Source organism: Knufia obscura, assembly GCF_036327395.1.
Source record: "Knufia obscura strain CCFEE 5817 isolate CBS 148926 chromosome Unknown scaffold_11, whole genome shotgun sequence".
Taxonomy (NCBI): domain Eukaryota; kingdom Fungi; phylum Ascomycota; class Eurotiomycetes; order Chaetothyriales; family Trichomeriaceae; genus Knufia; species Knufia obscura.
The window spans coordinates 167,930-189,486 of NW_027042697.1; the positions used below are offsets into that span (position 1 = coordinate 167,930).

Genomic DNA, 21,557 nt, shown 5'->3' on the forward strand with positions numbered 1-21,557 from the left:
CAGCAGAAGAACAATTGAACCAGATCTCTCGTGGACCCCTGTGGAAGCCATCAAAACGTCGAATCATGATCCTATCCCAGTCCTTTTCCAAAGCATATCTCATATCCAACATACAAATAAGCCTCATGACGGAGCTTGTAGTCCCCTCTGGTATAAATATCGACTCCAAACGCTATGCTTCCTGCCCTTTATTTTCTGTGAAAATCAAACATCACGCTCGTAGCCGCAGGATATACTCTTGAGGCAAAGACACCCGATTGACACAAAACATCGATTGCTCTTGCCTCGGAAATCTGTTGGCGCCGAAACGTAGAACGCTTGCGCACACGCAAAAGTTCCTGACTTCTGATAGCGAACTTCCACTATCATCTGGACGAATGTATCCTATCTTCACTGGTCTTTTTATCATTGCTTGCCATTTGCCGGCAAGCCTCGGCGTATTCCAAGTCAGCATCTGAAGCCGAAGACCTTTGTGTCCAAGTGCCATCACCATTCAGCCTTTCTTGGTCACTTTCCGTGATGCTTGCTATGCTGCCCTTATGTGCATGATCAATCACCCTTATGCCGTTCTCGTCCATATCACGATCTCTTGAAGCCGTCCGGACAACGTCGGGCCTTTCCTCAACATGCGAAGATGACGCATCTTCCTTGGGCCAACCTTTCGATGTTGGGCTGATATTCATGGGCATATCTGGCAATCTGCCCAACGGTGCCCCAGGTGGTGGCTCTGCCCATCTATTCGATTCGTAGACGGCATCCTGGTGGTCTCTGTTCCTACGATCCGCATCGTCAAGTGCAAAGCTGCCCAGTCTGCTAATCTTGAAAGCCCTGAGCCGATCTAAAGCGGTCTTGAAATCGTCCAGCACCACTGAGTCGGTCAAGCATTTGAAGACAAATGAAAGTTTCCAGAATGGATTGATGCCAACTGGTAGCGCAGAGCGGAAAGCCTCGGTCACAGACAGCACATCCAAAACAATGAATATGATGCTGAGAGCCATCGCCGCCAGCATGACAGCGAACCGTGGCGATATACGCACAATCTGCGTGAGCGACAAATCATATTTCGTTTTGATGTTGTATATCAGGAAGACAGCGGCTGCGATCCACCAAGGGTCCCGACATAGTGCTTCCCAAGGTCTCGTCCGCAGGAAAAGGTCGTTGATGTTGTGGAAGTAAGCAAAATTCGCATAGATCTCTGTGATCCAATATGGAATCACGAGGATCACCGTCCCAATGAATATCCTGCTGACTGTCTGATTCAAGAATGGTCGTAGTTTCATCCAGGCGATCACATTATGTAGCCACCAGGAAATGTTGAGAGGTATCGCAGCTGCGGAGAGCCACCAGGCATATATTGGTGGGTTGAACAGAATGAAAAAGCCTTGCCAGTAGCCAAATATTAACTGCCGCCATGTCAGCCGAAACTTGTCTCACGTCCGACAAAGCTGAGCATACCTCTATCAAAATCAACTTGTGTAATAGCACTCCTCTTCTCATATTCGCCAGTGTGATGCACGTCATTATTATCAAGGACCCGATCATATATCCTTCAGCCCAGGCTTCCAGCACCAGTCCATTCGGGTCGGATGGCTTCTGCGACTGATCGCCCGGCGCATCTTGCAAGCGTCTGAAGAGGAGTGGTATCGGGCTCATCTCTATTGTGTGTCTTTTGTCTCAGTGTTGCGCAAAGTTCGACTGATCGGCAGAAACGTTGTATCGCCGCACTCGTCCCACGCAAAGCATTGTCGAAGTCCTCGGGTTTGTCTAACAGTCGCGTATACTGACTGTGTCGGATGGTATACGGAAAGATCGATGTGGCAGGAGACTTTTCGGCGTAGCTCCTCTATACGAGTGTAAAGTTCAAACACAAAGAAGCAGAACCGAGAATTGTGAATCGCAGATCGCAAGAGCGGAGAGAGTCGCCGGCAACTCAGGCCTGGACCGAACGCACTGCGAGTCCGCGCTCGTCCGCGCCAAAATTGTGCCGACTATGCCCCATAAAGAGATGGTGCTCATCGACTATCGAGGGTTCATGGAGAATCACGCAAGACAGCCAGGAGACTGTCCTATGAACGAGCTCCCTTCCCAAACCTTGGTCGCCACATGCTGACAGCTTTGTGGAGGGGAAGCACGACCTTTTAGGCATCGTCCGTGCACCGTCAAGCACAAAAGCACGGTGACTGGGGTTGGGACGATAATGCTTTGTTTTGCTTCATGCGCTTGGCGCATCCCAAAACCCCAGCTTCAACGTCCTTCTTAAGCGAGCCAGTTGCAGTGAGGAAATGAATTCTAGTTGAACGAGGATGTCCAAACCTGGGCCGAACAACCGGTACAATTCTGTTCAAGAAGCCCTGCCAACCGATGATCAATCGGAGTGGCCGCTCGACCTGCCCAAAATTGTGCTTCCTGCGGCAACAATTGTGCTTGACGAAGTGGCCATTCGGATTGATCATCGGTTGCCTGCGATGAAGTTCGTCTTCTTGAGAAAGAAAACGTGGCGGGGAGGTCCCCATTGAGCGAAATGCGACTTTAGTGCGCCCCCAGTTTCAGCCAGAGTCGTGGCAATATCTTGGTGCAGAGTCCCTCCTGCTTTTGAGCACCACAGTCTACTCACGGACAGATGTTATTGTTCGATGCCCGGGGGTGTCGCCTTCTAGATCGACACCCGGTGTCGATGGAAAACTGGTTCTAGTGCAAAGTCGTCTACGATTCAGGCGGGAGAACCAGCGGTCTTTTCTCAGCCTAATATCTATATCCGATCTTCACTTAACGGATATCCGACAGAACGCGCTCAAATAGGATCGCCGCAGTCTTTACTCTGCCAACAACCTTCCCCAGATTCATTTTGTCCTTCCACGCGAATCGACTCGAAAATGATTAGGGCATGTAGCCGACATGTTATCTTGTTGTGTCGCTGCTTGTCTGTAATCGGACAAGTTTTGCGAAATACCTCATCGCCATACGCTTCAGAGCGACCTAGATCGCTTTCAAACGGGGCTGCAGCTTGTAAGGGCTTAAGGTGTTTCGAACCCATACTGCCATGGTCGTGCTTCTGATCAACCCGTACTAGATCAATTCTTACACAAGTTCACATATCGAAGGATTACAAATTCTTTAACAAACCATGTTGACCACCCTAAGCTTGAGAGGCTGATATCCTAACACTTTCCATTCCAGCCAAAACTCCCGCACCAATAATGCCACCATCTCGAGACTCCCGCAAGTATACACTCTTGCCCCCAGATTGAGGTCCCGACCGCATCACCAACTTGTCAATGAACCTTTGACAGTGTTCCTTGAAGTTGGGATAATGCTGGATGATACCTCCGGTATACGCCACGACCAACTCTTCTGGTCCCGAGCTCCAGCTCCTGGACTTGTCTCTGTTCTCTTCTGCTGACCGATCAGCCAAAGCCTCTGCATCATCTTTTACTGCATCTGGAGTCACGATATTCGGATCTGACAGACCGGCAGGTATTGTAAGACCGATTTCACCCACAGACACAAGGAGACCCGCCGTTGCTGCGGCGATCAGACCAGCTGACCTTACTTGCACCATGTGAGCCACTTTCCTCAACGCGCCAGCAGAATGCGGTGTCCACGACCAATTTGATGACTCTGGCGGCGGCATGCGGTGCTTCAGGTCTCGAGCAAGTTCTGCGTCAGTCCGGGCTCGTGCCACGATTGCGCTCACGAACGTTGTGGTCAGGCTATAGTTGTGCACAAGCATTGCTGGTAAAGAGGCTGTCGGCACAGGCGGTCTGTGCGCATTTGTCATGTAGTCGCAAAAGACGATCCGAACGAGCTCCCCTATGTAACGCCCTCCAGTCATGTATTCTAGAGGCTGGAATCCAGGTCTCGCAGTGGACTTGTCCAGGGTTTCGTCCCAACCTGTGGTGATGTCCTTGAGCGGTCCGCAAGCCCCAGCAATGGTGAATTCAGTGTTTACCACCGTCTCATCCGCAGCGGGTACTTTACTGCGCACCTTTGACGACTTTGCTTGTCCCAAGGCATTGAACTTTAGAGGAATAGTGGCATTGCAGCCGGTGCCGACAATGAGGCCAGCGGCGACACGAGAGTTTGGTAAAGACTTCACCGAATACGCAAGCGAGCAGAGTGTTGCAATGGTGTCGTTGGTGATGGCAGCGATGCGAAGGCGTGGCAGAGGGCCAAGCCTTCTGCGCTTTGCTCGAGGTGATTCTTCATCGTCGGACAGTTGTTTTCTTGTGTGCTTGTCGTATCCCTGTAGTAAGGTGGAACCAAGGTCAAGGTTTTCTGTGATGGTAAAGCCCTTGCCCATGGGCATCAGGGTGGCCGATGTCAGCTCATCCTGTCTGTAACAAGTCAGCTCTCTGCCATCGTGCTGGCTGGTATGAGCCTACATCATTGGAAAGCTAAACGTGATGCCCAAGTCAAGCTCGTCAGGCATGGATGCCCTACCAGCTTCGTTGCTCAAATAGTCACCAACGACCTCGGCGATGCAGTCTCCGATCCATGCGAAGAGGTCCTCGGTCTTGTCAATCTTCAGATGTTCACCGATGGGCCATGCCTTTTCTAGCGTCCGGCGAACGCGAGGTCTCTGTGCGTTACGAATAGCTTCCTTGGACCTCTCAGCACCGTTAACGATGGCATTTGCATCGAAGCCATCTCCCAGAAGCTCAATGAAGGCGACTCTGAGGTTTGTACCTCCAACATCGATAGCCAGAAACTGGCCGGTTTCGGCGCCTGATGGCAGGCCTGTCACGGGTGTTGGAAGGAACTGCTCATCCGAATAAAGAGCAAGTTCACGATAGACCTTAGAGAATTGATATGCTAGACTGTGTACTGTATCATCATCTATATTCAGAGGCTTGAGGAATTGGAGAATATCCTGTTCTCTGTCGTCAATTGGTTGAATGTTGTTCCCCTGTACGGTGACAGAGGCGTTCTCCGACATCGTGTCAAGACTCAAGATGTAGCCAAGAACGTCAATTACTTGGTCGTCCCTGCTGGGTGAACAATGGATCGGAAAAAGAAAGTTAAGCAGGACAAGTTCGGATACGAGGTAGTCGTATGTATATGCTCAGCTGAACGTGATTTTGAAGACCGCTGATGACTGCCGTGGACGGTTTGTTCAACCAATGTCGGATGCTACCTTGACCTCCTCTCAGGTCATGCACCAAATGTGACGCTGATGAAATGCAGCTGGGTCGAGTCAAAGACTGAGAAATGCCAACTTGATCAGCCTCTTTCGTCTCAACATGAATGCACGAACCGGTACCAGCTGCCAGTTGCTACAATTGGGCGCTACTGTGTAGCCTGAACCCGATGCCATGTGGCAGGAGGGTCCAGGAGGCTTGCGCTAGGCTACAGAACCACAAGCCATCACCCTGACGCGGCCGGCTGAGCACGGAAACTGTGCATCGCGATTGGTGTGCGTATAGCAAGGCGGACTCGTGGCTGGTGAGCTTGGGGACACGATGGTGCTCAGACGACAGATTTGGCCGACTTCGGAGACTGCTGATACTTGAAGCTCTTAGCCGCTTCAGCTGTGTTTCATCGTTGCTGGAGCAGTATAAATGTACACAAACTGAGCATATCGCGAAGTCATCTGCCGCTGCGACGATTGAGTTACTATGCCTTTACAACAATTACGCTGATCTCACATACTTGTGCCACTCGTTCTTCCGACTCACTGTTCTTTCGATGAGCTTGCGATGCCACTATTTGGCTACTAGTAGCTCGCGTACTCTTTCGCGTCGCACTACCGAAATCTTAACCAAGCTGGCCCCCGCTGTCTCGTTCTTTGCACGTCTTCCCTGCAGCATCTTATTGTTATGAAACCAGTCGTATCAAACTTGCTGTTACACGTGAAGCACGCACCATCACATGTACCCGACGTATTCATTGTGAGAAAGTCCTACCAACATTCTCGGTTTCCATACGCCGATACGGAGTATGTTCCAAAGGTGCTGTTGCATCCAGGCTGCCAGGCCTTTAACAGTGGCGCTAGCGCTAGCCCTTGATGGATCCGGCACGCCTACAGTATGATGCTGCTCCCAGGCTGTTCATCCAGCATCAACCATACGCATAGTCAAATCAACGAATTGACTACACATCCATCGCACAATCATTATGGCGCCGTACACTTACTCTCCCATCGCCAACGAAAAACATCCTATCGATGTAGCAGCTGCAGAAAGCCAAGTTCGAAGGTCGAAACCCTCACTTAAACATCGAGCAATCGGACACTTCGTGCCTGCAGTTCTACTCACATCCGCGCTGTTGTTGCTCTTCCGATCTGCGTTCGTCTGTCATGGCCGATACGATCCTTCAAAAGAGTTGGGGAGGACCTCAGAATATATGCAAGATGTCACGGATACGAAAAAAGTAGCGCTCGAAGCGCACATCATGTCAAAATGTCCCGATGCTCGGGACTGTCTACAGCAGCTGGTGGTACCGGCCATGGAACAGGTCAGCGACAAAGTGGACTTCAGAATGTCATACATTGGAAGGTAGGGTTTGCGCGACAGTGAGGAAGAGTGTTAATACTGAAATTTCTTAGGGTCGACGACAAGTCCGATGCAGTGGCGTGCATGCATGGGCCATCAGAATGTTTGGGCGACATGATTGAGCTGTGCGCTGCTCGAATCTACCCTGATCCAAAGCTCTATCTAGGCTTCGCAAACTGCATGACATCCAACTACTCCCAGATACCCGACCGAGAATTCGTCCAATCCTGCGCCCTCGAGCATGGTGTCGACTTCGAAAGAGTGAACAAGTGTATCAGTGAAGAAGGACATGGATCGGAGCTGCTGCGCAACAGCGTACTGAGGAGCCAAGACAACAATGTGACCAAGAGCTGCACAGTCCGTCTCGCAGGTGATGTGCGATGTATACGTGATGGTGGGAAATGGTATGACTGCCCAAGAGGAAGCGACGTGGCAGATCTTGTCAGGGATATTGAGAAGCTCTATGAGGGTGATAGCGAGCAAATATAAGTCTGCCTTTGTTCGCACTGTGGTGACTAAAGTGCATCGGTCGTCCATTCCCGAAGGTGAGGTTCGGCGGTGTCGCATCATCGGAAGATCCATCAGATGTACCGGAACATGTTATCACGGACACCACGTTTCATGGACACAGCTTTGCCGCCTTCCAGCTCAGCTCCTGCCATACCACCGTCACCCGAATGCCCTTCCATGGCTGCCTGCAACTCTTGATCTAGCTGTGCTTGTGTCTTCTTGGGCTTCTTGCTGGCACCTTCTGAGCTTTTGCCAGGTTCATCCTTCTGGTTCGATTTGGGTTCTGATGGGCGTTGGTCAGAGAGCTGCCGACGAGAGTTGTGGAGCCATCTTTCGGGGCGCAGGGAGATGTTTGGCCTGCCCAGGCTATTTATCGTCCGTAGTGCTGTTCTGTTCATGTCGACGAAGAATAATTTGATCGTAGGTCCTTAACTTATTCAAGTGGGAACAATAGAATACACAAAAGTACGTTCGAGAGTTCGACGATTTCATTCAGCTTTCTAGTGACGTAGCTTAGCTTACGGAGTAGTGCCGGCTCAGTAATCCGTGACCGCGCGCTCACGTGCCGTGGCTGCCTGCGGCATTCATCTGCTTCCCTCTCATCTCCATTGTATGAACTGTTGCCTACCTGCTTTCGTGTGTCAATATCCTTCAGCCAATCCCACGGATATCGCACACTCTCCTGATACCTGCACCCATACCATTCCGAGAGTTACATATCGGTCGTGATCATGGCTGCGCAGCCAGCTCAGTACTATGAACTGTACCGAGGCAGCACGTAAGTCCTGCTGAGAGTCATAGAAGTTCAATGAGACCGCGCACGCTCACATGCAATGCTAACACTATCGGCCACAGAATCGGCGACTGCTTAATAGACACAATAGACGAGCTAATCAACGATGGTCGAATTGAACCACAACTTGCCATGAAGATCCTCAGCAATTTCGACAAGACGATTTCCGATGTCCTTGCGGAGAAGGTTAAGGCTCGACTTACGTTCAAGGGCCATCTCGAGACCTACCGATTTTGCGACGATGTCTGGACCTTTTTGGTGAAAGACGTCAAGTTCAAGACTGATACTAGTTCTGAATTCACTGCGGAAAAAGTCAAGATTGTCAGCTGTAACTCGAAGAGACCAGGTGAAGTCTGAAAGTCTCAAATCCCAGCCAGAGCTCGACTCCTCGCAGAGTCATGTGGCTCTTTTCCAACAAGTACAGTCCGAGCCTTATCAGGAATACGCAACATGCTGCAAGAAAAATCTACGGTCATGCAAACCATTGTTGATGTGGGGGACAGTTGCTAGGAGCCGTCCTCTCCTCAGACGTCGCCGAACAACCCCTGTGAGCTGTACGCCTAGCTCAGAAAGATCGGGAATGGAGTTCGGGAACCAGGGCTTGAGCATGAGATTAAAATACTCTCGAATATCAACACGGTACAATCTGAATATCCCAGCCGGAAGACAGAGCAGGATATCGAAGCAGAGCATAAGTATGGCTTTGGAAACCCGCTGGAGCAGCGCATCGAGCAGGAGTAAACCCCTAAGACCGAGCACTTGTTCGATCAAGAGCTCAAGCTGGAGCATTGGAATGATCCTACGGGACCATAGGAAAGCCAAGGAAGCCACGCGGTGGAACAAGCAATCCGTGCTTGGGATGGATAATAGCTAGCATATCTAGCATATCTTAACAATAAGAGAAATCATTCTGGTCTACGGCTAACGGTGTTATCGATCGCTGAGAATGTGTAGGGTGTCGTCAGCCCCGGTTTGGTGTCCGTCAGCAAAGCTCTTGTTTTCTGCCTCGCAACTACACTGGCATGCCAGAACGAAGCAGAGGCGTTTCTGTAGGTGGGTTCGTTATCGATTCACGACAGCCAGTTCCGGTGTGCAACGTGGGACGAGGCTTGTGGGTTGCTTTTACTACTAGTATCTCATGATTAACTACAGTGCATTCGTACACGATGACCTGGACGAGGAAAGAGCACCTTACCGCAAAAGGATATGTAGCCGATATCCAGGTGAGGCTAGTCTGATAGGACATGACCGCTCGAAGTGACATCAATGCCATGCCACATTATTTTGCGCTTTCGCTTTACCGTGTTATTTTGAGCCCTGCAGTTGTCTCATATACCAGTACACCATTTCAACCTGTCGTGTACGAGAAAACAGTCCAGCATATCACACCATGACACACGACAAAACCTCAACCCAGCCCACCAGCGGCGACACAACCAGCAGCACATCCTCCTCCTCCGCAACGATAACCACAATCTCGCCCTCGACAAACAAGCCAATCCTTACACGCTCCTCAGCAACATCCTCCCAAATCTCACAACTACCCAAAACCGCACGAGATGCCTACAAGTCCTTCCGAGAATCCCACCCAACCCTTCAGTCACGTGTATCCATCCTTCAAAAGTTCCTCACCCTCCTCACCGATCGCACCGATGAACTCGCGTCCGAACTCACCGAGCAAATGGGACGACCGATCTCATACGCTCCAGTTGAGGTCAAGACAGCTATCAAGAGAGCGCAATATCTCGTCAACATAGCCCCAGAAGTTCTCTCAGATAATATACCCGTGCTAGGAGAAGTAGAATCTGGCTTCAAGCGGTATCTGCAACGATCGCAGCCACTGGGCGTGATACTGGTTATCTTTGCTTGGAATTATCCTTACCTGATCTTGGTGAACAGTCTGATTCCTGCGCTGTTGGCAGGTAACGCAGTCATACTCAAGCCGAGTCCGCAGACGCCTACGATTGCGGAGCATGTGGTCAGTATGCTTGAAGAGGCGGGCTTGCCAAAGGGTGTGGTGCAGTATGTCCATGTCGGCAAGGTGGAGGATCTGAAGCCGCTTGTGCAGAGTGAGGAAGTGGATCATGTGTGCTTTACTGGATCTGTAGCTGGTGGACAGGCTGTGCAAAAGCTTGTTATTGAGGGTGGCAGAGGTATCCGATGTGGTGTTGGCCTGGAACTTGGTGGCAAAGATCCTGCATACGTAAGAGAGGATTTTGCTGGCGACGAGAAAGGCATTAGGTGGGCTGCGGAAGAGATCGTGGATGGAGCCATCTTCAACAGTGGGCAGAGTTGCTGTGCAATAGAGAGAGTGTACGTCCACGAGAAGGTGTACGATCAGTTCGTGGAGCAATGCAAGAAGGTGCTTGAAGCCTATCGAGTTGGTGACCCATCGAAGAAGGATACTCAGATTGGCCCAGTGGTGAGCAAGAGGGCGAAAGATATGATACTCAAGCAGGTGGAAGATGCAGTCAAAAAGGGCGCAAAGGACGAAACACCAGCAAACACGACTTTTGCCAACCTGGATCCGGCTGGGAATTATGCTGCGCCTGTGTTGCTCTCGAATGTCTCGCATAAGATGGATGTTATGACAGAGGAGACGTTTGGTCCTGTTCTACCCGTGCAAATGATCAGCTCGGACGAGGAGGCAATCGCCCTGATGAATGATAGCCAGTTCGGCTTGACTGCATCGGTCTGGACCAAAGATACAGCAAAAGGCGAGGAGTTGATTCAACATATCGAGGCAGGCACGGTCTTTGTCAATCGAGCCGATTATCCGAGCCCGGATCTAGCATGGACTGGATGGAAGGACAGTGGTAAGGGCGTAACCTTGAGTCGCTTCGGGTTCGAGCAGTTCGTCAAGACGAAGAGTGTTCATGTGAAGAACTACCCAAATTAATGAGTTGAGCACAATATGAATGATGAGAATGTGTGTACTTCGAGCGGCATTGCAGGCGTCTGTTGTTGTTACTCAACCATCCATGAACGGATAGCAGATAGAGAGTGGTGGGTGGTATTCCACCTCAAGCTGGACAATATTCGGTTACTTTGAGCACCAATGCCGCGGAGACTAGGTTCCAATAAACGAATCAATGAATAGAACCAGCAAGAATCAAATAAAGAAACGTGACGAACTCTGCTTTTTTTTGCCCTCGCTGCCGTGAACTCCTTTTCGCTTCTGGCCCACCATCGCAGCCGTAGTCTATCTAGTACAATCACGATCGCGAACTTCAACGGCATCAATTCATACCTATCAGGCACGACCACCGCGAAGTGTCACATCCGCCTGCACAAACACAACCGCAATCCAACGCGCCGCGCGCCTGACTATGCATATATCCAACCATCATAAACCCCAAAGGCTACTTCTAGCCTACCATCCACCCTGATCTCGACCATGGCGCGCAAACTGCCCTGGGCAGCAGGTGCACCAACATCTACAACAGTAGAACCAACACCACGACCACAAAAGCGCATCAAAACTGAGACGCCGACGTCGAAATCGAAATCACCCGCGAAACCCGGCCAAACAACCAGCCGCTTCAACTCCGACAATGCGACATCAACACCCACACCCACCCCTAGCCCACGCAAACCCAAACCACGCGACAATCGCACCCGCAACCTCTCCAGCTCCCCGCCCCCTCCAGGCCCACCAGATGTCACTCCCATGATACAAGGTCTAGACGGCGACGACGCCTACATGCTCGTCGAGGACGAATTCTACAGCACAGCGCAGCAGTTCACAGCTCATTTACACCACGCTGAATATAAGCGGCAACTTAAGGTTGCAAGGGAGAGGAAGAGAGCAGCGGGAGATGTACATGTGCGTGTGCCGGAGAACGCGACGAGGGCGGTGAGGGGGAGACTTGAGAGGAAGGAGTTGGAGGAACGGCAGGGGAGGGGAATAGGGAAAGTGATGGGTGCGGGTGCGGGTGGGTTACTCGTGAGTAGTGATGTTGAGGACGAGGAAGGGGAGGTTGAGAAGGAGGAGGAGAAGGTCAGAGATCCGTGGGCGGGAACGAGTTTGGCGCCGTTGATGAGGTATGATTCGGGGGGAGGGTGAGTTTGAAGGGGTTGGAGGGGATACGTGGGGCTACGAGGGCGGCGCAGGGGTTTGGACCGGCTGGGGATGGAACTGGAACGGATGAGGGTGGAGTTGTGGACCATCGTAGGAGGGGGCATGGGATGACTGTAGAAGGAGGGAGATCTGACGGTGGTGCGAATGGGGTTGCGAGAGCTGCAACTGAGGCAGATGCGAGTAGGAGAATCAGTGGGTCCGGAGCAACGAGTTCGAGCACGCGACCGAGCATCACAGAGGAGAAGAAAGCTACATTCAGAGAAATGCCTGCACCCTCGAGACCTGCGAAAGAGAAATATCGCTTACCCGAGCCGAAGCTTGTCAAAAAGGAAGAGTCAGCCAAGGACAAGAGCAGAGCTGGACCCAAGCCCTCCAAAACTGCCGCAAAGAAATACAAGAGCTTCATTGACAGCCTAGACGACTTCGGTGAGGATACCTTTGATCAGACTCAGGCACAAACGCAGACACGAGCATCGCAGAGACCATCTCCACCAGAAAAGCCACGAATAAAGCGCGAGGACAAGAGTAAAGGGAAGAAAGACCGCAGCTCGAGATATGATGAGATACCGATATTCCTTGTGTGAGCATTAATTTGAACATAAGTGAATGACGAAGCAACGAATGGATGAACGAATGTCTTCGTGTGGATAATGAAGAAATGAGCGAATGGCATGATTATATCCACATAATTTGGTATGTTGCCTTTTAAGTAAGTATCCAGTGCAGTTCAAGCATCTGCTCTGCTGTCTATCCTGCCCAACAAGAGCCCTCCTGTCCCGCCGAAACTCGATCCTGTTCATGCTCAAAAATCTCCTCCACCATTCTTCTGCTTCACATGGCGCTCCGCAGCGGGCGACTGACTAGCATGAAAAAGCGACTTCGCGTCTTCCCGCGCTTGCTCGACTAGCACGGGTTGGCCCTCGCAGTCTGTGCCGAGGGTGACGTCCGCGCGGCGGAAGTTGGTTGGGGAGCCCTGCGTGTCTTATTGTTAACTGGATTGGACATTGATTGCAACAGCGGGATTAGAGTGGTGTGACACTCACGATGGAGATACATCTTGGGGATGAATGCTCTGTTTCCTTCCCACGCTTGAATTTTGTTCTCAGCCATTGTGAGCTTTGTTTGACTTTGAGCATGATTTGTTGTTGGGAGAGCTGGAGTTTGTCTTTGAGGTGGGTGAGGGAGGTTGGCATCAACGAGTGTGGGAGGACTTGATGGGTCGAGTGAAGGAAGGTGTTCAGTTGGGTCATAGCGAGTGAATGACTTGGTTGTTTTCGTGGTATGGAAGGGTTAAAGTCGATGTCCAGCGGTTGCGTATGAGCGAGCGAGCGACAGCTGTATCTGTGACAGCACGAGAATCAACGAAAGTGATGACAGCCTTTAGCCGCAGGTGATATGTTCAGTGGGACCCAAAACGAGTGACAAACCAAACATCCATCCTGAGCGCAACCACGAAGTTTCCAGGTTCAAAGTTTGAGAAGAGGACAATTGATGGATGAAGATAGCAAGCAAGCAACACGAGAAAGACGCGTGACGCGAAGCTCAAAATTTTTGAAGTGAAGAGGAGTGGAGGGGCACAGACCTGGTATCTGCCTGGTCAACGTGAGATTGAGCTTGTGGCTTGAAGGGGTAGTGAGGCTACATCATACCAGGTAATCCGCTGAGTGACATGCGAGATTTGGTATATGCGCAATCGAGACCCTGGAAACGCATATTGTTCTGGAAAGAGGGTATGATTGTGGTTCATGTTGGACTGTTCATGGGTGTTCGTGCTGTGCATTGCTTCCGTCGTGGTTTCTGGTATTTTGGTTAGAGGAAGAGTATTCTAATGCTTCAATGGTAACACAACTTGCCATGCAATGCAGCTCGCTCGAGGTTGAGACACATGGCAACGCAACACTTGTTCTGCAAGGTACATCTCATTTCGTGGATACGAGGATTGGCTCTATCCCTTGCGTTGCCTTGTGGGAAAACTTTCCGGGCAGCCGAGATCGGAAGTTAGCACAGACATCACCCAACGACGTGCGATATTCATAGACTCCGTTCGTGTCGTCGAAATGCTGCCGCTGGAGCAAGTCTTTGCCGTTGGTCTCGTGGAAGTCTCGAGGTGCTTCACGATGTGTGACATGGAATAGTTCTGGCTCTGACCGGCTGGCGTTGGTCAATACATGTCCTGGCTCTGTTCCACGGTCATGGAACGCTCACCGCTCGTTGAAGGAGCCAGCTTTTATGTCAAGACCATCGCTGTTTCCAGGCTGCGGTCTTAGTTGTCAGGCTATATCGGTGGTCAATGTTGCACGAGCTAGGCAAGTCATCCTCGCGTGAAATTTTCTGAAGACATCACCGTGACGTGACCGCGAGAATGGCACTTGCCTGTACTACAATTGATACCTGTCAACTGGTTTCACCCTCCTACCTCGTCCATAAACATTGTTGCGCCAGAGCATCTGGGTGGTCGCCCTGCCTGTGTCACGAAGCCCTTATCACGTGAGCTGCGTCTTTGAGGCTGCACCTTCGAGATACGAGTGTACCAGCAACGGCGGAATTGTAGATCATCAGCAGACCATGTCCGTGTGAACTCAAAGATTGCTTGAAATTTAGTCACAAAGGCCGCCCAATGCAAGGGTATCTCTCATCTATATGCATACAATTTCAAAGCACTTTTTCCGGCCTGCTTCGAAGAACAAGACACAAAACTCCGCCCATATGCTTTTGGTACACCGCTGTACAATTTTCCTCACGCCTCATGATGTCTTATTCACATCTCTGAAATCCCATTTGCAACTTTCCATTGAACGCCATCGCTATAACCAGACCCTAAAGCAAGCCACCACCATTCAGTCGTTTCCCATCCATTATATGTCTTTTGAATTAATGTACAGTCGCGTAGAAATTGAAGTACCAGATCCAGGTCGTACTGTGACAGTGTCCAACTGAGCGTCCGTATGATCTCGATGCTTGAGACCCCAGGCCGAACAGAAATGATGCCAATGACAGCGCCGACGAGTAATTCCCAAATATATGGTTGAAAATCGAGGTTGATGTCAAACCAAGCAGGGATCAGACCAAGGTCGTCTGGCTGATCTATGCCGCCTCGAGGGATGGGTACCGATCCTCGAGTTGTTGAGACAGGGTCAGCTCCGAGATATGTCGACGTTGGCTGCAGAATAGTTGAAAAGGAAAGTATGTTCTTATCCATGCTCTTTGTTTTGTATCCCTGATCCTCCCAATCCAGCCCATAACGTGAAGCAGGTACATCGTTGCCAGGTTTTATCTGTAACATGCCCATGCTGACAAGATTGAAAATGGCCATCATCTCACCATCTTCCACATCTGGCTCTTTTTGTAGAAGAATGGTCTCACCACGAGCAAATGCTGTATCAAGCACTTCGAGCTTGTACTTAGCAGCGCCTCTCAACATGGTTGCTGTGATGTATCTGTTGGACTCGAATTTATCGAAATACTTGCTGCACACCTTCCATCCGTGAGTGCCAGACAATATCGAACCACCAGGCAGGATCATCGACTCGCCGTTCCTACTATCGATGACGATACGGTCGGCCTGCAACTTTTTCATTGTGATTTCGAGCAACGTATCGACCGCTCTTGGATTGTCCGCTAGCTTGAGCAGTTTCTGATGTGCGTAAGCAGGGTTGAATCTCAGCTCAGGCGTCAGAATAGCTGCAATAACCCACGACCGAGCTCTCGCAAGTGCACTGTCTTTCTCACCGTCTTCGTGGGTGAATTGAGGTTCGATGCTATCGCCATCTGGTTTTGGAAGAGGCTTGGGAACTGTCCCAAGTACAACCGAGCACCATGCTTCTTCCCTCATACCGTGTCCATAATTGAGAGACGCATTGTACAGGTTCCGAAGCGGTGGCGGTTCTTCAACCTCAACCTTGTTCAGCGTCAAGAGCTCTTCTCGAGTCGGCGGTATCTCCCGGAACAAGTCCTTGTTTTTAGTGTTGACGTTTGCACTCGCCCATGCCAGAATACCTTCCCAATCCGTGCTTTCGAGGTTGTCGAAGTTGACAGATGGAACCCTATCGTCAGCGAGGGCATCTAGATATTTGATCTGCACGTCTTCTATGAGAGCGTCGACGTCGTGATTGTATCTCGTTGATAACACACTCCATCTCTCCTTCAACACAGATTCGCTTTCTTCTGGGACAAGACGAGCCACGAGTTTGAAGTCGAGGTATCGATCGAGCCCACCCGCGAGCACTTTGACCAGTGCAAAGACAATGCCAAGTCGATGAGCCTGATCTTTTGGGATATGCCTCATCCCGACTCCTCTCGGCTCGAGACGTGCATGCTTCCGTCTGCGTGCATCAGCATCGGTGCCGGCTTTACGCTTCTTGCCGATCCTGGGTGTCTTTGGCTGTCGGCGAGCACGTTTAGGTCTCGGGTTTTCTGCCTCAGACGCACCGAAGTCAGATTCTTGGTGATCACCATCTACACCGTCAATATCATCCAGTTTCCGCTTGCGCTTCTCGCTGGCTGCTGTGGCCTTCTTCTGTTTGGACTTCGTAGTTGCAGATATCTGCGCAAATACGTCCCATGAGATGGCCTCGGGCAATTCTGTCTCGATCTCCTCGTGATCAGCTGCGTCTTCTCGATCACCCCTGAATTGAATCATTCGGAAACCTAGTTCGCCCTCACGTGGCACACGTGTGAAGTCATTCTTGGGCGTAAAGTGATTGATGAAGTTCCACGTTCCAGGTTTTTGCTCCTGTAAGTCATCGTACTTCTTCTGCTCCCACGTTGCAACGAACTCGACGTCTCGCTCGAAAGCAGAAAGGGCGTGATCTTCTTGCGCTGCTTCGGCATCAGTGCGGCGGTCTTGTGACAAGATCGCTTTCAGACTCTTCGGAAGTGCAGTCGTCTTCGGAACCCGCCACTGAATCTTGCGGGTCTGGGGGTTGAACTTTGTGTTTCGAGGAATTCTGATACCAGTCCGTCGTTGAGATGCTGGAGTAGGTTCAGCCGTTTGCGAAGCGATCGCATTCGCATCCGTATTGAATTGTAGTGGCTCAGCAGGTAGCTCAAAGTATTTTGTGGTAAAGGTGCTTTGGGTCTTGATGGCTGCAATCTTCGGCACTTTCAACGTCAAGAAGCCTACATTGGGCGAAGGCTCCGGAACTGGAGGCGAGAGGCTCATAGCACGAGCAGTATTTGGAGTGAAGCTTTCTCGTCTCTGTCGCGGTTGCGGCTGCTTTTTCTTGCGTTGTGGCGTCGAGATAGCAGGGGCTTCCGGTTCACTGCTCAATTCTCTCCTGATCACATCTGACGGTGTGCGATCGGCTTCCGCCTCCATTTCAGGCGGAACATAATCTTCTTCGACCGGCATTGAACTAATCTTCCCCTGCATAACCATGAATGGCCCATCTGTCGGCAGAACATGTGGCAGTGCCAGAACTGTTTTGGTATGATTGAGACCATTTTTCTGAAAGGCAAAGTGCATGAGCTTGGCTCTACCACCTTGGGTGAGCTGGTTGACACACGATTTCGTATGCTTGTTACTCGGGCTGTTGTCCATACCTGCCTCGATACACTTGGCTTTCATGGCACGCTTCAGCATAGATGGGCCACCTTTGCCATAGGGTAGCACACTACCACACATTTTCAGAAGCTCCAAGATAAAGCGTTGGTAATGCTTGGTCGCTTTTCTACTCTCAAATGTCTTTGCAGCAAGTAGCTCAGATGCTTTCGAAGTCACTTTGCTCTTTGCCTTGGGTTTTTCAATTGGTAGAGTTGTCATCCCATCTTCGGCCTCGTGCGCAGGGAACATCGTGGCTGCAGGGTCAACCGGAGTCAGTGTAGTGTCGGTGGGAGCGTCATTTCGGGGCGGGATTTGAGGCCCACTTGATGGGTCAGGCGTTGTTCTTGAGGCGCTTGTGGTAATAGCTGAGACATTCGTGGCTGCCGACTCGCCAGCATTAGAGGCTATAGCATCATCTGCTGCCTCGACGGCCACTGCTTCCTGCTCTTGTTTTGCAGGCTGCTTCAGGACGCTCACATCAAGAAGATCACCGTCCGCAGCTTGAGAGACTCTATCTGGTGCGGGGGAGCTAGCGCGAGCGCTCAAGCTTGGTCGCGGCAATGGCGAAGGAGGCACTTCCTTGGGTGAAGGTGGCCTAGCTTCTGCGCTAGGGCCTACACTCTCCGTAGGAGGGGCTACAAACAGCTCTGGATGCAATGGTCCAAGGTTGTCGTTGACGGGTGCTGGAGGCGAGGTCTTCTCAGCAAGTCCAGAACCATCAGACGCCAAAGATGGTCCCTGTCGTGGACTCTCGGAACTATCTGTTCTCATGGACGTGCTATTCCTTTGTTCGCTGCTTCCACGGAAGGGGTTATGAGTGAGCAAAGGGTGAGCGTGTGTCACTTGAAGAGGTCGTTTGTTGACAGATTGAGACACTGTCCTCGTAACGAAGCTTGTATGATCATCAGAGCTGGTGGGTGTTCCGTGCGCATCCGGTTCTGTTGAAGCATTGTAAGACCACCTACGTTCCGGCAGACCCCATACAGAGACTGGGCTATCTGCGACCTCGGACCGGGGTGCAGAAGACCGTGACGACTGCACGTCAATGCTGCCACGGCCTCCCTTCTCGGCGCCAGACAGGAGCATCCTGTTAGACATTTCAGGATCTGAAGCAGTAGCATCGGAATCTTCTTCCATATGAATACTTCTGCTCGAAGATGGTCGTCGCGTTTGGGGATCTGCTGCAACGACTTGTGGTAATGGTGTTGCTGGAAGCACAAATTCAGAGAAGGTTCCTTTCTGTGGCGCGGTTCCACGTGGAAGTGCTATCTTCATAGGAACTATACGCTCGACAAATGGATCCGGGGTAGATGGAGGCTGCGTTTCAGTCGTATTTTCTGGTTTAGCCATCTGTTTCAAGCGCGGCTTCGATCGTGGTTGGGGTGCATGTTCCTTGTCCTTGACAACTTTTGGTCCGATCGGCTGCTTGAAACTCTGCTCTGCCTCCTTACGCTGCCATTCAGCAATCCAGGAATCAATCCGGTAGTAGCGATGGGTGTGTGCCGCGCTCGAAGCCAGGAACAAGACTGGAGCTGGCACAGTTCGATCAGAGAAGTCCACTGAACTCAAGCGATTCGTGCGGACAACCACAATACAACTAACCTGACGGCGAGACAAGTTCTGCGCGCCACTGGGTGCGAAGTAAACTCCGGGTGTTGTCCTCTCAAAGAACATGGTCATCCGGTCCACCCAGGTCTGGCTGACAGTATCGGGGGAGATCAATATAGGGACATTGTGCTCCAGAGCCTTCACAACCATGGCATCAAGGTCCGGTGGCCGGTTCTTGAACATTTCGATGCAAGCCGGATCGTTCATCAGGCCGGCTGCTCCTTGCTTAGGATACGATGGGTTCTCCCGTATCATCTTGGCGAGAAATATCTCTCGCCAGAACTTGTCCGTTCCTTCCGCAAATTTGCGCATTCTCCCCTTGCCCAGGTTACTCTCACCAGTTGGCGTCTTCGGCTTTGGTGGCGGTTTCTCCTTCGGCGGTGGTTTTGGTTTGGGACTTGGCTTTTCCTTCGGAGGTGGTTTGAGCTTCGATGGTAACCTAGGCTTTGGTAATGGTTTGATAGGTGTCGCAGACCGGGACGACCTGCCATCATCCATACCGTCCGGCTTCCAGACGAGGCTCACGTTGCCAGCTATGTCATCGACAAGAATTGGCTCGTTGGATTTCACTGTAAGCGACGCAGCCTTTGCCATGCTTGCGACATCTTCAAGACCGCCCTGACCATAGTTTACTTGATTCTTGGGAAGCGACCTCTTAGCAAATCCAAATTCATCTCTCTCGATATTACTCATGACATCCTCGCTGTTCGAGACCTGCAGCTGTTTTGCAAGCTCCTGGCCACCAGTCAAAGCTGACCAATCTGCCTCTCCCTGTTGTACCAATGAATGGTATTCATCAACTGTGCGATGGACGAACCGACTGATTGAGTCTTTCACCTCCGATGAGCGTACTAAGGACAGATCACGAGTTTGAGGAGGCTGAGCTTTCAACGAACCATGGGACAATCGTACCAGCAGTGATTCGATTGGTCGTCTGACAGATAGTCCAGTGATGGCTCGGCGGGCCATGACATTGGTCATGCCTTCCTGCCCAGCGGTAGCGGCCAAATCAAAGAGAACATTTGACAGCAGCCGATCCGGATTCCATGAAGGCCGCGCTGATGACAATGACCCGGGCAATTTTGATATTGGAGCATCATCGTTGTCTTCGACAGCGTCGCCAATAACTTCGGTGAGCTCCAGCCTTGCTATGGCTAAGGCATCATCAACAGAGGTATGGAGGTCAAGAGTGTCGTCGTCACGCTTTTGCCAGTCAGATTCGTCAGGCTCTCGATTGATCTGAATACAGATCTTGAGGTCATCTGTCCCCGATCCTGGTCCCTTGGCGACTTTAACCTTCTTCAAGCACTCTCTCTGCACTAGTAAGCGGACAACCTGCGTTAGCACACGATTTCTCGCAGGGTCGGTCATGCTCAGCGCTGAAGCAAGATCATCATGAGTTGTGAACGAGCTCTCTTTCAGCTCACTAAACACTTGAAGAGCGAGATCTCCTAAAGTGTAAGCAGCCCTGGTGTGCAGATTCGCAGGGTCTGGTCGCTCAGTGAAGCGTCTCAGTATGAGTCTGCTCGTCTTGTGGCCACCAATCCAGGCAGTGCGTTTCACGATGTAGCCTTTTGCCTGCAAAGCATCGGTTCTTTTAGGCACTGAACGCTTGTCTTGGCCTGTACTTCTGCCGAGCTCGCCTTGGAGGATGCCGTCTTGACGGGTGGCTGCAATTGCACAGAGCAACGTATATTCCATAGGGAAGACCTTTGTAGCGTCGGGTCCATGACCACAGATAGCGAGGTAGATACGCTCCAAGCTGACACTGAAGCGAGGTCCATCACTACGAGCCTGAGGCGCAACGGAGTGTTGAAGGTCTGTTTGGTCTTGAGCTGTTCCATCTGCTGGACTAGGTAGTGATACTGTGCTTGCTGAGAGGTCGACGATGCCAAGAAATCGTGCTTCGAGCTCTTGAAAGGTCAGATCGTTGTACTCCCTGCCCTGGCCAACGGATACATCCTGATGTCGAGAAAGCCATCGCCAGAGTTTTGCTATGAAGGTTCGATCGATGGAAGTTGACGATGTCTGCCTAGTCGGTGACAACACTGCCGGTGAGCTCTCGGGCTGAGCGTAGAACTGGTTGGTGTAGTCAACGACATCTCGAAATAAGATACCTGTAAGATGTTATGTCAGAAACCGATGCTATCGCCATAAATGGCGTTTGACTTCGCTAGAAAATATGGGACGTGCTCCGTGCGCGACTCGAACTGTGCACCAGATTGTGGTGTTGGCCGCTTCGACAATTGAGCCACATGGCCATGCTCGGCAAAATCGACCGACAGCCCACTTTGACACAACGAGCAAAATCGACTTACCTTGTTCACCACCCAGAGCAATTTCTTCAAGCAGAAAATCGATCAATTGGTCTAGGCTTTTCGCCATAGTCTTCTGCGCATCTCATGCCGCAATATGAAGTTTCTGCACAAGTTAGAAAATTACAGGTGTGGTGTTCGAACAGAAGAAGAGTCATGGAAATTTGGTACTCCACTTAGACCATTGTACTGAAAAAGTGCAAACAGGCAGGTGCCG

The 21,557-nt window shown here is 51.1% G+C and overlaps 8 protein-coding genes across 8 annotated transcripts; 4 read left to right on the plus strand and 4 right to left on the minus strand.

Annotated features, from left to right (window-relative positions):
• Window positions 1–365: 365 nt before the first annotated feature.
• PMZ80_008354 (uncharacterized protein) lies at window positions 366–1,653 on the minus strand (the record flags this gene model as incomplete). The annotated part of the gene is made up of 2 exons (XM_064876754.1): window positions 366–1,403; window positions 1,456–1,653. The coding sequence occupies 2 exons, from the start codon at window positions 1,651–1,653 to the stop codon at window positions 366–368; spliced, it is 1,236 nt and encodes a 411-aa protein (XP_064727141.1).
• A 1,483-nt stretch (window positions 1,654–3,136) lies between these two features.
• Window positions 3,137–4,936, minus strand: PMZ80_008355 (uncharacterized protein; the record flags this gene model as incomplete). The annotated part of the gene is made up of 2 exons (XM_064876755.1): window positions 3,137–4,334; window positions 4,383–4,936. The coding sequence occupies 2 exons, from the start codon at window positions 4,934–4,936 to the stop codon at window positions 3,137–3,139; spliced, it is 1,752 nt and encodes a 583-aa protein (XP_064727142.1).
• A 1,178-nt stretch (window positions 4,937–6,114) lies between these two features.
• Window positions 6,115–6,980, plus strand: PMZ80_008356 (uncharacterized protein; the record flags this gene model as incomplete). The annotated part of the gene is made up of 2 exons (XM_064876756.1): window positions 6,115–6,494; window positions 6,545–6,980. The coding sequence occupies 2 exons, from the start codon at window positions 6,115–6,117 to the stop codon at window positions 6,978–6,980; spliced, it is 816 nt and encodes a 271-aa protein (XP_064727143.1).
• Window positions 6,981–7,072: 92 nt separating this feature from the next.
• PMZ80_008357 (uncharacterized protein) lies at window positions 7,073–7,610 on the minus strand (the record flags this gene model as incomplete). The annotated part of the gene is made up of 2 exons (XM_064876757.1): window positions 7,073–7,367; window positions 7,564–7,610. The coding sequence occupies 2 exons, from the start codon at window positions 7,608–7,610 to the stop codon at window positions 7,073–7,075; spliced, it is 342 nt and encodes a 113-aa protein (XP_064727144.1).
• Window positions 7,611–7,732: 122 nt separating this feature from the next.
• Window positions 7,733–8,151, plus strand: toa2 (Transcription initiation factor IIA subunit 2; the record flags this gene model as incomplete). The annotated part of the gene is made up of 2 exons (XM_064876758.1): window positions 7,733–7,779; window positions 7,857–8,151. The coding sequence occupies 2 exons, from the start codon at window positions 7,733–7,735 to the stop codon at window positions 8,149–8,151; spliced, it is 342 nt and encodes a 113-aa protein (XP_064727145.1).
• A 1,033-nt stretch (window positions 8,152–9,184) lies between these two features.
• Window positions 9,185–10,693, plus strand: PMZ80_008359 (uncharacterized protein; the record flags this gene model as incomplete). The annotated part of the gene is made up of 1 exon (XM_064876759.1): window positions 9,185–10,693. One exon carries the CDS (start codon window positions 9,185–9,187, stop codon window positions 10,691–10,693), a length of 1,509 nt encoding a protein of 502 aa, XP_064727146.1.
• A 498-nt stretch (window positions 10,694–11,191) lies between these two features.
• On the plus strand, window positions 11,192–12,459 carry PMZ80_008360 (uncharacterized protein; the record flags this gene model as incomplete). The annotated part of the gene is made up of 2 exons (XM_064876760.1): window positions 11,192–11,856; window positions 11,898–12,459. 2 exons carry the CDS (start codon window positions 11,192–11,194, stop codon window positions 12,457–12,459), a joined length of 1,227 nt encoding a protein of 408 aa, XP_064727147.1.
• A 2,174-nt stretch (window positions 12,460–14,633) lies between these two features.
• On the minus strand, window positions 14,634–21,410 carry PMZ80_008361 (uncharacterized protein; the record flags this gene model as incomplete). The annotated part of the gene is made up of 2 exons (XM_064876761.1): window positions 14,634–21,142; window positions 21,344–21,410. The coding sequence occupies 2 exons, from the start codon at window positions 21,408–21,410 to the stop codon at window positions 14,634–14,636; spliced, it is 6,576 nt and encodes a 2,191-aa protein (XP_064727148.1).
• Between the last annotated feature and the right edge of the window lie 147 nt (window positions 21,411–21,557).